Source organism: Penicillium cosmopolitanum (assembly GCF_028827165.1).
Source record: "Penicillium cosmopolitanum strain IBT 29677 chromosome Unknown utg000009l:1.0-9042332.0:1.0-9050551.0, whole genome shotgun sequence".
In the NCBI taxonomy this organism is placed as follows: Eukaryota; Fungi; Ascomycota; class Eurotiomycetes; order Eurotiales; family Aspergillaceae; genus Penicillium; species Penicillium cosmopolitanum.
The window spans coordinates 7,453,656-7,465,705 of record NW_026622679.1 but is presented as its reverse complement, the minus strand read 5'-3'; the positions used below and the strand labels follow the sequence as shown (position 1 = coordinate 7,465,705).

The window sequence follows — 12,050 nt, the reverse complement described above, 5'->3', positions numbered from 1 at the left end:
GGTATAGTACGACTCCCATTTTAGCCCGGGACGAAGAATGATGGGGGAGGAAAGATTTGTGTAGAAGTATTGTCTTTCAGGTTCTTATGGGTGTGTGAGAGCGATGATGTCTCCTTAACGATAAGGTAAGATCCATAAATCATCCATGTAATTTTTACATGAGATGCACAAATAATGAAAAAGAAAGTAGAACGATTTCACCCATGACGGCCGCCAACTCCAAAGCCAATGTTGTAACTCCTCGTCCCAAAAAATCAATCACTGCTGGTTCATATTGCTAGCCCGAAGATATCTCGTGAAGCTGTTGTCTTGATCCGAGGGGGCACTCTGAGTGTTCGAGAGAGCATCCTGGTAGCGCTGGGAGAGACCATCGTCATCCCCAGCGGCAGCTTCAGCGTAATCATCATCGCTGTCATCTTCACCATAAGCGAGACCCCGCTTGATAAGCTCATCCTCTTCTTCATCCTCGGCCTCGCTAACAGTCTCCGGTCCGGTCTCCGGGCCCTTGCGTTCTTTGCGACCCGAGCTATTGACATTCATGTCTTTCATAAGCTTACCCAACTCGATGTCCCGTTGATTGGCCTTGCTTTCTTCCCGTTCCTGCTTCTTGCGCTCAAGCTCGGGCTTATAATCGCGCTCGAACTCTTGGCGCTTTGTTTCCACAGCCTCGAAGAATTCATCGACACCATCGCCGGTCATAGAACTAACACCGACAACGCTCAGGTGTCGATAGAACTCCTCCAGCATTAAGCTCATACTGTTCAAGAGCGAACCCATATATCCACTACCAGCTCCAAACCCACCGACACCACCTTCCGTTCCGAAGGCGCCGGATTCCTCTTCCTTTCGCAGAGCCTCTTGGAATTTGTCGAAGTCGGTCATCCACTCCTTAGCAAACTCAGCATCCTTAACATCGGTTTTGTTGAATACCAAAATCATGGGTAGTTTGGTCTTGTAAAGGATACTGCACGCATATAGCATGTTGCTCATGAAAGTGCTTGTCGAACTGGCCCGCGGGGTATCGATAATGTATGCGATGACAGTTGGAAAGGACGAAGCGAGGGTCTCGAGTAGGATGCTTCCTGATGCGCTCCACACAAATACTTCGATTTGACCCGGGGTATCGATCAAGATGTGTTCGATTGGCTTTGCAGCGGGGTTTTCGGAGTTGGGTGCGGTGCGCTTTTCGAGCAGCGAAATGATCTGGTCGACCTTTGTGGCGAAGAGATTCAAAGATGTCAAGATACCGCCATTTGGACCAAGATTGTATTGCTTCATGACCTCCTTGTAGTTGATCGAGTCTCGGATGTCGATGTTGCTCTCGAAGGGAACCGAATGCACGGCGGGGTCAAGGTTTACAACGTATGGCACTGTCTTTTTGGAATGTAAATGGGAGTTGATTCTCTGCATAAATGTTGTCTTCCCCGAGCCTAAGTGAACAAGGATAGGTCAATCATCCGATTTTCCTATATGAGGTAGCTTGAGGGGTATTGTCCATTGCCTTACCTGCCATGCCTATGCAGACGACGGAGACTGCCGGAGACGCCATAGTATAGTGGGATTTATTTCGAGATTGCCGAAGCGATAAGTTGAGACGGTAGGGAAGTTCGTAGTGGAGAAACAGGTTCGTAGGCTTGCACAGAGAGAAGTTGTGAAGTGGGTGAACTTTTTTTTTCTTCTGAAATTCTTTGGTCGCGGGGAACCCGAAGATCTGCACTGGGACCGCCCAGCGCGGCCAAACGTCATTCGACCTGAGCTCTCTCTTTTCTCTGCTAACCACTTCCCAAGCACCGGAAAACACAATGACGCTAGAAGATTTCGAGAAATCTCTGGCTCAGGACCAAGATAAACGCCGGGAAAAGAGCGACAAGGAGCGACGTCACCGCGATCATCGCGACCGTGACCGCGACCGCGACCGCAGCAAAGAGCGCTCGAGACACCACCATCGTTCCAGCCACCACCATCGACGACACTCATCTCGATCCCGCGACCGTGAATCTCGACGTCGAGACGATGATGGCCAGCGGAACAAGCGCTCACGTCACTCGACTGACCATGGAGATTCTCATGACCGCGACCACAAGCGTCGACACAAGGACTCCAGTAGGGATGGTGAAGAGCCTGCTGCGCCCACCGCCGCTACCGAAGATGAGCCTAACCAACTGAAGCGAGACTCTTGGATGGAAGCGCCTTCAGCTCTTGATATCGATTATGTTCACCGACCGGACCCCAAACAAGCAGAAGAACCTACGAAGCCGAAGATGCTCTCGGCGGACTATGAGCTAAAGATTCACGACAAGGAGCTCAACAATCATCTCCGCGATCTCAAGGAAGGAAAGGCGCTCGAGGACATCAACGAGGAACCTGCGCAGCATGAGGTCGACTACACCTTCGGGGACTCGGGGTCCCAATGGAGGATGACCAAACTCAAGGGCGTCTACAGAGAAGCTGAGTCCAGCGGCAGGGCCGTGGATGAGATTGCAGTCGAACGTTTTGGGGATCTGCGCTCATTTGACGATGCTAGAGAAGAAGAAACCGAGGTGGATCGCCGTAAGATGTATGGCGAATCCTATGTGGGCAAAGAGAAACCAAGCGGAGAATTGTTCCAGGAGCGAAAGCTCGAGCAAAATTCACAAAGTGGTCCAGCCAGACACGCGCATGGCTCAGTGGAAGAACTCGAGCCGCCGTCACAGGGCCAAAAAATGGAGACCGAGCTTCCGTCCAACGTCACACAACCATTGGACCTCACGGCATTGAATCGCCTGAAAGCCCAAATGATGAAAGCAAAGTTGAAGAAAGCTCCAGAAGCAGCTGAACTCGAAGAACAATACAATACCGCCGCAGCTGCTATGGCCAATCGTAAAGAATCAGACGTGGTGGTTCTTGGTGTCAAGGAAAATCGCATGCTAGCTGGTGCCAGAAACGAAGTCAAAGCGGTCGATACGAAACGCGGGCGTGAAAGAGGACAAGTGGAAGCAAATGATGACATGAGCATTGAAGACATGGTTCGCGAGGAACGCAAGACCCGAGGTCAATTTGGCGGAGAGGGTTCGCGTTTGGCGGATCGCATTTCGCGTGATTCCAAGTTTGCGGTAGGTTGTGACATGATTAATTGCACGTCCTTTTGGCATCTCTCTAACCTCTATTTAGAATGATCTTGAGTACATGGACGATAATGCTTCCAAGCTAGCAAAGAGGGTGCACAAATCCGAGATTGATCTCAAGAACACAACTATCAACGATTTCCGCAAGATGAACCGGATCCTAGATAATTGCCCCCTCTGCCATCACGAAGACACCAATACGCCACCTGTTGCACCCGTCGTTTCCCTAGCGACCAGAGTTTTCCTCACCTTTCCAACGGAGCCCGAAATCAGCGAGGGTGGTGCCACAATTGTCCCGATTCAGCACCGGACGAACTTGATGGAATGCGACGACGACGAATGGGAGGAGATCCGTAATTTCATGAAAAGTTTGACACGAATGTACCATGACCAGGGCCGAGATGTTATCTTTTACGAAAACGCCGCTCAGCCTCAGCGAAAGCGTCATGCATCCATGGAGGTGGTTCCTCTGCCATACAGCCTCGGCGAGACATCACCCGCGTTCTTCAAAGAGGCTATTTTAAGCGCCGAGTCCGAATGGTCCCAGCACCGCAAACTTATCGATACTCTGGCAAAATCTAAGCAAGGCCTGGGAAGGTCTGCATTCCGTCGAACACTGGTTAAGGAGATGCCCTACTTCCATGTCTGGTTCGAGCTTGATGGTGGTCTAGGTCACATCGTCGAAGATGAGAACCGTTGGCCTCGTGGCGATTTGTTTGCTCGTGAAGTAATTGGAGGTATGCTCGATGTTGCCCCTGATGTTATCAAGCGACAAGGCCGCTGGCAGCGAGGCAGTGATCGAAGAATGGAAGGATTCAGAAAACGCTGGAGGAAATTTGATTGGACTCGTGTTCTCGTTGAAGGATGAATGAGATTGATAACCATGTTTTACTGGATTTGTATATTATGATCGGAACTCGACATGCTCTGCAGTATTGAATAAACCAATGCAGCCCGGAACAACCTTCCTTTTTGATTACACTATGCCATTCAGGACCTTGATTCGCGTCCCTATATATACGTCGAGTTTCTCAGGCTGTCCTGATAGCTGCCATGGGATTTCGGATCGTGATATACCGCACTACCGACTCAGAGTTAGTAAAGGCCATTTATAATAGGGTTCAACTCCGAATCGTTGCCTTGCCTACCTGTTCAAGAAATTTGTGTTTAAGAGAGCCGCCGTCAATTCGCCACATTGGTCCTAGTGCCTCCAGGCAGGGAATCTCATTCGCGCGCATCACTCCGAGTGGAATCCATTGCCATGCGGGGAACTCTCCGATATAAACTCTGCGTGGGGCAATTCTTCTCGGCCGATGTCTCGTATCTTTTATGACTCTTATGGCTGGAATTGTTTCATTTCCCTTGCGCAATCTCTCTCTTATCAAGCTCCCTGTATACCAGCCGAGATATATTTCACTCAATAGACGACTGCGCCTGGCGACCTTGTTTTCCACTTCAAGTGCAGTCGGACATAGTAGCCGATCTACCCCCCTTCTCCGGTGAGTTGCGCAAACTGCAACCCAGCTATTTGTTTCATTGAAACTATCTGCTCCTTAGGTAGATTTGAAATTCAAACACTGTCTTCCCATATTCTCGCACATATAAGCAATTGACTTATCTGGTGCTGATAAAGGCCGTCCCCGCAGCCCTACCCTAGAGGCCGGGAAACGAACATCTCACACTGGTACCTTGCAGAAGCTAATCTTTCTTGATGAAGACCTTTCCAGTACCGCCTAGTCAATATGGGATCTAATGACGCCAGGCCCAGAATCCTTCTCCTAGGACAGATCGCGCAGTACGTATAGAAGAAGGGGATTTTCTCAATGAGCCAGAGCTGACGATAACCACAATAGCGCGCAAAAGTCATGGGAAGCACTGAGTGAATTGGGTGAGCTGGTTCAACCAACCTCCAAAAATCGCGCAGAATTCATTCAAGAATGTCGTGATGGAAAGCTCGATGGAGTTGTGGCAGCCTATCGTACTTTCGCCTCAGCCAAAATCACCGGGCTTATCGATGAAGAGCTTGTGAATGTGCTGCCAAAATCCCTAAAGTATCTTTCGCACTGTGGTAAGTCCTTTACAACGGCCTCAAACGCAATATTTATGATCATCCCTGTCTAAATATTGCATCATTTAGGTGCTGGCTACGACTCAATCGATGTCCATGCATGCAGCGCTCGTAGTCCTCCTATTCATGTTTCCAATGTCCCCACCGCGGTGGATGATGCCACCGCCGACGTGACAATGTTTCTCATCATTGGAGCCCTACGAAATTTCAACACTGGCATGCAAGCTCTGCGTGAGGGCAAATGGATTGGCAAGCCTGCCCCGGCCCTAGGCCATGATCCGGAAGGCAAGGTATTGGGTATATTGGGCATGGGAGGCATCGGACGCAATTTGAAAAAGAAGGCCGAGGCATTTGGGATGAAAGTAGTTTATCATAATCGTCGTCCATTGAGCGATGAACTGTCAGGTGGAGCTCAATACGTGACTTTTGATGAGTTGCTGTCGACCAGCGACGTGCTGAGCTTGAATCTCCCTTTGAATGTGAGTAATTCAAGGCCCTTGGTTCGCGCTTCGAAGGATGTCCACTGACTCCTCAAAGAAAAACACCCGTCATATCATCGGAAAGCCCGAGTTTGCTAAGATGAAGGATGGGGTTGTTGTCGTGAACTCTGCTCGCGGTCCTGTCATGGATGAGGCGGCCCTCGTCGAAGCCCTGGATAGTGGCAAGGTTCTTTCTGCCGGCCTCGATGTATTCGAAGAAGAGCCTAAGGTTCATCCTGGCCTCATTAGCAACCCAAATGTTATGCTCGTGCCTCATATGGGTACCTATACTGTCGAGGTGAGTTGAGCAAAGCCTCTTATGTTTAACCAGCACCCTAACTTTTCATGCTAACAATCAATATTGTAGACCATGGCCGCAATGGAGGAGTGGGCGATTGCAAACGTCCGTCGTGGTCTTGAAACAGGAAAGCTCAAGAGCCCGGTTCCAGAGCAAGATAAATTGAAATGACGATTATAGATCCGAGTCGTCTGTATATTACTTACTACATGGCAACGGACTCCGAGTCGGAATATATAGATGCCAGTGGGTCACGGGGCAAGCTTGAATAAGACTAATAGAACTATCCGATGTATAACGTACTTGATTTTGAAATTTGAAAAATTAAATGACCCAAAACGCCAGAAATAAACGAACATATATAATTCAATTGGTGGTACTACGGCGGTTGCCGCATTGGGGCTAGATCGATTTCTGATCTTATCGCACCTCCAGCTCGGGGCGGATTCGGAGGTCTACTTTGCGCCAACAACAATTTCCATCCACAGCAAGTCTGCCATGGCCGAATACTGGAAGTCAGCGGTGAGTACCTCATATTTGTCTCTGTCCATGTGAATTACTGACAGGTTTTCTCCCCATAGCCTCGTCACTGGTGCAAGCAGTGCAAGATCTTTATTCGCGACACGCCCTTCGAAAAGACCCAACATGAAGCTAGCCCGAAACACCAAGGCAGCTTGAAGCGATTCCTCCGAGATATCCACAAAAATAATGAAATTCAACAAAGAGATAGCCAACGTGCGAGGAGCGAAGTTGAAAGATTACGACAAGCTGTCGGGGGCGGATCCTCTACGGCGAAAGATGCCACTCCGACACACACAGCACCGCCGGCACCAAAGCCTAGCGACAGATCGGCCAGCATAGAAGATCGGAAGAAACAGATGTCGCAACTGGCAGAAATGGGCGTTTCAATCCCTCAGGAGTACCGTGCGGACATGTCTTTGGTTGGCGAGTGGCAGACACTTTCAGAGACAAATGTCGCCGCCGAAGGCCTCGAGGGAGCTAGCAAGTCTATTGGAGTCCGCAAACGCAAACACGAGGGCGATGAGGAAGAAGGAGAGGTCGACGAGCATGCTCCCGGGAAGACAACTAGCCTAGGCTGGGGTTCAAAGTTGAGAACATACCCTGGAGAACAGGATGGGGAAGACGACGATCTGGATGCCTTGCTTTCCTCTAACAAGGAGCTTAAAAAGCCTAAAATTACATCTGCCGATGCTGAGTCCGAAGAGAAAAAGCTGAAACCTCCTGCCCTCGTAAAGCAAGAGGATGAGGTGTCAGAATCAGCTGCCCCCGAGGCCGACAAGTCATCAGATGCGAAGACCGAAACGCCTGGGGTCGATTCAGTGGCCCCGAAGGACGAAAGACCACCAGCTGAAGAGGCGACCGGGTTTTCTTTCAAAAAGCGCAAACCTAAGGTCATGAGAAAATAACATTTTTTCGAATGATATTATCGGAAATATTGACGCGCTTGATTGCACTTGTCGCCAAATCCATTTTCTTAGGAAGAGTGCCGGTTTGCAGTTTTGAGATGGCCCATTAGTGCCACTAATAGCGACTGTGCCGTCAAAATAGCACATCTATCCCCGAAAGAGCAGTTCACATTTCAAAATCGATCGGGAGGTTGACTCGCAGAAATCTCCCTGGGATCGGAATGAGGCTCTCAACTTGAGGGTCGTTACATCGGCAATCGCCGACTTGATCTGGCCTTCCAATATCTAAACCCACTGGGAAAGCTCGTGGGCTAAGATGTTCGGTCATTCGCTCAGCTTCTGCACGACAAATAAGGTGAATTGTATCTGAGGTGTGTGAGCAGAACCGGCATATAGATCTGTCCACTCCTTGTCTAGTGTGAGGGGTGGGTAGAGTACATGACAATACTAGTTGAATGAATGAACTTTGAATCAAACAAAGTTGAAATATTATTTCTTAGATGTATTTATTGTAACCTGAAATCTCTGATTATTCTACATATGTTATGTACTAATATTATTGTGTATACTTCATATTCATGTTCCTGGGGTTATAGACTTGCCACTCCAATTTTTTTTTTTTGGCGTCGAAGCGGAGTCTTTGGATCGCCGGAAAGGAAAGCTCCTTTAGTTCAATCCCAACTTCGCGCATCTCTTCCTACTTGCCAGCCCCGGACTCGCCGAGTTTCCCAGCAACACCCTTCCATTTTCCTTTATAACACCCCTACCACCTTTACCACCACCCCCAGAGGGCATTCAATACGGTGAGTTTGTTCAATCTGACAGCAGTTGCATGCTTTCCTCCAGCCCCAGCAAACCCCATCTTGTCCCTCGGAGCGCATTCTTTCCCACTCGCGCAGGTGTCTCGGATTCCCCCCCCTCGGCAGTTTCGCGATCGAGTTCATCCTATCCCTGGTGCATTTTGCCCCTTTCGTCGTCTCCTGAGATATTGGGTCACCGGTCGGGGGTAAAGCGCGGGCGGGGGACCTCGCCTGAGTCTTCGCAGGAAAGAATGCGACTGGCAAAACTCGGTCGGTCGGCATGAACACTGCGAAGGGAGAAAATGGGTCTCCCAGGGCACTTGCTTGCTACTTCTAGATTCTTCCTACTGGGAATATTAGAGCCTCGGAGCTGTTGGTGCAATTTGGCCGTCTCAGCAGATTGAGGATTCGGCACATCGCAGCCCACCGATAGGCGCTGGACTGCGAGGCATTGATTCCTGCAAGACCCCAAGGATTCCCCTCGCCATTACTCTGCCCATTTCCGATACGATCGCGTGCTTCTCCGGATTCTTCTCTTTGCCTCTGACAATGACTTACACTGCCCACGAGAGATTCCAGACAAGAATCTTGCTAACAATGCCCTTGCAAGACCACAGCAGATAAATGATTCTTACGTCCCATCCCGATCGAATTGGTGTGCTGCCTTTGCCCAGCAACAACACACTTGACCTTTGACCTCGAAACTTGGCCTGTCTTGAACGGGGCTTTCATCCTATAATTTTGCGCGCAACGCAACGAGAGAACCCGCTACATCGCTGCGGAGATAATCCAGCCGAATATGGCAGAACCGACAGAGACCAATCCTGGAGACCCAGCCAATCCGCCGACCGAACCAAATGCGCCAACTACAGATACCAGCCAATCTGTCGCACATGCTGAGACTTCGTTTGAAGGGGAGACAACGTCCCCGCAACAACAAGATCAACATGCAACTCCGGTGAATGAGTCCCAGGTGGAAGTCGCACAGTTGGATACAAGCGCAAACCAGCAGACGGCTGTCAGCAACATTCAAGAAGAGGCTGGCCAAACTACGGAGGTCGCGAATGTCACTTCTTCTATAGAATCGTCACTCCCACCAATGGACACAACGGGCCTGGACGGTACGGAGTCCTTTGATGATACCGGATTACCTTCTTTCGACTCGGCCCTTCCTTCTGTGGGATCTTCTGCGGCCCCAGACCTATCGCTGCCAGCTATCGACACAACTCTCCCCTCGCTGGACTCTTCTTTACCCGCTATTGGTACCGATATTCCGACCATGGACGAGCACCATACGTTTGACGACAGCCATTTTGACGATCACGACCACGACCATACTGTTGAACCCTCAACGGACCACGACCACAACCACAACATGGGCCAGCACTCGGGTTCTGCAAATGGCTCGAATCATTACCAAACGCAATCCAATGGCACATACCAGTATACACAAAGCCCCGGACCACAACAGCAATACGACGGACACCAGCAATCCCAGGCTCAGGCTCAGCACCAATTTCAATCTCAACCGCCACAGAATTATCAGCAGCAGCAGCAGAACTCTGATATGTATCATAATCAAGGGGGATTTTCTTCTGTGAACGCAAACCCTGGAAACAATGGCCAGGGACAACATGGACAAGTACCGCAAGCACCAATTGGCTCTCCAATGCCTTCCAACATGCCTCCGATGGCATCTATGGGACAGTACATGACTGGGTATCCGTCCAATGTACCGCAGCCGGGCATGAACTCGAACCAGATGGGATATCCAATGCCTGGGGATCCGAATAAGATTCTGTCGGGTGGGAGGCACAAGAAGGAGGTCAAGCGACGGACGAAAACCGGATGTTTGACCTGTCGCAAACGAAGAATTAAGGTATGTGATGCGTTGAGTTTTTGCACGTTGCGCGCATTTCGCGGGGCGGAAGTCTCGCTTGTGCCCGCAGACCCCGCCATCGTCTATTTTATCTCCCGCTCAACCCACGACTCAACCACCCCCTTTTGCGCCGATTACTTATAGGCCATCAACTAATTTTCCACAGTGCGACGAAGGTCATCCAGTGTGCAGAAATTGCGTGAAAAGCAAGCGCGAGTGTTTAGGCTACGACCCGGTTTTCAGGCCTCAAGCATCCACTCCCTCGGCCATCCAACCAGCTCCGAATCCTCCCCCGTCGCTAGTCGTCAATCCTCAAGGCCCTCCTGCCCCTTCGATACCTTCGTATCCTTCAGCACCTCCAGGGTACATGCCCGCATCTTCACAACCTTTTGCTCCTTCTCTTCATTCTGAATCACCCAGCACCTCAACTGATCAACCTGACCACGGAGCTTCCCTTGAGTCTTCTCTTCCACCAAACAACCCACTACCCCAAATAAATATGCAAAACTCGAATGATCATGGCCACCAGGTCTCGGAGCCTACATACAAAGGTGCGCTTGAACTGTCGATGCGATTTTTTCTCCCTCCCCTCTCAAAAATCATCGCTCTGTGTCGTTGAAACGCAGCTAACATAGCATATCCCAATAGCCAAAAACCTCAGCCTCAATGACTTGATGTCCTTGAGAGGTATTCCACCTCCCCTACCTCATCCTATCGGGTCGCTTCCTCCCGGCCGACTCGAAGAAATCCAGGCCGTCTTCCTCGCAACATACGCCCCTGCGATCGACAAGCTCCTAGAGGTTCGCTGGTACTCGGAAAAGGCGCTCCCTGTCCTCATGGCCGATGCACAGCTCATGGCCGATTATTCTGCCTTGATCAACGCATTCAATGACTGGAATCTCAGCGATGGAAATACCGTGGCTCGTCTCGAGAGCTTCGAAGCTTCGATTATCTGGAGGAGTATGGTGCTATGTCGCCAGGTGCCGAACTCAGAGAATGGTCAATACGGTCAGGACTGGAACTTGGTCGCCACGACCGCTCGTCTCAACGCAATGGAGGCCCTCTTGAGCTGGAGCCACCTCGATCAAAACTCCTTGTCAAGAGCGATGGGAATGGATGCTGCCACCCGCCAAATGCCCCAGATCAGTTCTTGCAACGCCAATTGGATTTCTGGGGTGAGCTCGGCGAATTTCTCACTCTCCACGATAACGAAGCGAGCTCGGCTAAGCAAATTGATGACACACTCGGACGCTGCCGTCAACTGTTGGACACATATGAAAACCGAGACATTATCTACTCCATCGCTATCGCACGACACCTTGGCCAACGATGGGCGGATTTCCCTAATAGCCTGCCTAAGGTTGGCTACACAACCGAGAAGGAGGCAGGCACCAGGCTCTTCGTTGCCCAAAAGTTCATTGAGGAAGAAGCCGAAGGCAAGGGCACTACGCAGATCTACAAGCGAATTTGCTGCATGGCAGTCCGTTCTTGGTGGGCTGCTCGCGAATGATCAGTTTGATGCAGTGGTCTCTCCCAATCCCCTCCCCCCTCTCTTGCGGTCACGCACGTCCATACAAAGCTCTATAGCCACCTAGAGCCTTTCTTGTACTTTTTTCCTTTGTGTCCACGCTCGAAATCTACTCGAGATTCAAAAAGCATCATGGCCCAGGCGTTTCAGATTTGATTTTGGATGATGTGATTTTTGCAGTTGCTTTTACATCGGGGTTCTGAGGAAATAGGCGATGAGCAAGCAAAGTCCTTCGGCGTTTTCTCACCTTTGCTTCTTTCCCATGCGAAGGCTTGTATTTTTCGTGCATATCTCCCTCGCTAGCGGGGGAGCTTCATACCCCGTGGCATCTAACAATCTAGTTAGATAGCCCACGCCTCTATGCTTAACGGTTACTTATTTGAATAGAAAAAGATAACAACATATTCTCTGAAATCTAATTCTCGTATTTGATACCAATGTAGTTTTCTCCGACGATGGATGCCAGT

The 12,050-nt window shown here is 50.1% G+C and overlaps 6 protein-coding genes across 6 annotated transcripts; 5 read left to right on the top strand and 1 right to left on the bottom strand.

The window, feature by feature from the left end:
- Window positions 1-258: 258 nt before the first annotated feature.
- N7509_010872 (putative ATP binding protein) lies at window positions 259-1,549 on the bottom strand (the record flags this gene model as incomplete). The annotated part of the gene is made up of 2 exons (XM_056635509.1): window positions 259-1,430; window positions 1,507-1,549. 2 exons carry the CDS (start codon window positions 1,547-1,549, stop codon window positions 259-261), a joined length of 1,215 nt encoding a protein of 404 aa, XP_056486129.1.
- Window positions 1,550-1,802: 253 nt separating this feature from the next.
- On the top strand, window positions 1,803-3,972 carry N7509_010871 (putative cell cycle control protein (Cwf19); the record flags this gene model as incomplete). Its single annotated transcript, XM_056635508.1, has 2 exons — window positions 1,803-3,092; window positions 3,151-3,972. The coding sequence occupies 2 exons, from the start codon at window positions 1,803-1,805 to the stop codon at window positions 3,970-3,972; spliced, it is 2,112 nt and encodes a 703-aa protein (XP_056486128.1).
- A 1,376-nt stretch (window positions 3,973-5,348) lies between these two features.
- N7509_010870 (uncharacterized protein) lies at window positions 5,349-5,699 on the top strand (the record flags this gene model as incomplete). The annotated part of the gene is made up of 1 exon (XM_056635507.1): window positions 5,349-5,699. The coding sequence occupies one exon, from the start codon at window positions 5,349-5,351 to the stop codon at window positions 5,697-5,699; it is 351 nt and encodes a 116-aa protein (XP_056486127.1).
- Window positions 5,700-5,751: 52 nt separating this feature from the next.
- N7509_010869 (uncharacterized protein) lies at window positions 5,752-6,120 on the top strand (the record flags this gene model as incomplete). The annotated part of the gene is made up of 2 exons (XM_056635506.1): window positions 5,752-5,949; window positions 6,019-6,120. The coding sequence occupies 2 exons, from the start codon at window positions 5,752-5,754 to the stop codon at window positions 6,118-6,120; spliced, it is 300 nt and encodes a 99-aa protein (XP_056486126.1).
- A 327-nt stretch (window positions 6,121-6,447) lies between these two features.
- N7509_010868 (putative formin binding protein) lies at window positions 6,448-7,376 on the top strand (the record flags this gene model as incomplete). Its single annotated transcript, XM_056635505.1, has 2 exons — window positions 6,448-6,471; window positions 6,531-7,376. The coding sequence occupies 2 exons, from the start codon at window positions 6,448-6,450 to the stop codon at window positions 7,374-7,376; spliced, it is 870 nt and encodes a 289-aa protein (XP_056486125.1).
- A 1,599-nt stretch (window positions 7,377-8,975) lies between these two features.
- N7509_010867 (putative C6 finger domain protein) lies at window positions 8,976-11,565 on the top strand (the record flags this gene model as incomplete). The annotated part of the gene is made up of 4 exons (XM_056635504.1): window positions 8,976-10,055; window positions 10,222-10,606; window positions 10,704-11,015; window positions 11,069-11,565. The coding sequence occupies 4 exons, from the start codon at window positions 8,976-8,978 to the stop codon at window positions 11,563-11,565; spliced, it is 2,274 nt and encodes a 757-aa protein (XP_056486124.1).
- Window positions 11,566-12,050: the final 485 nt, after the last annotated feature.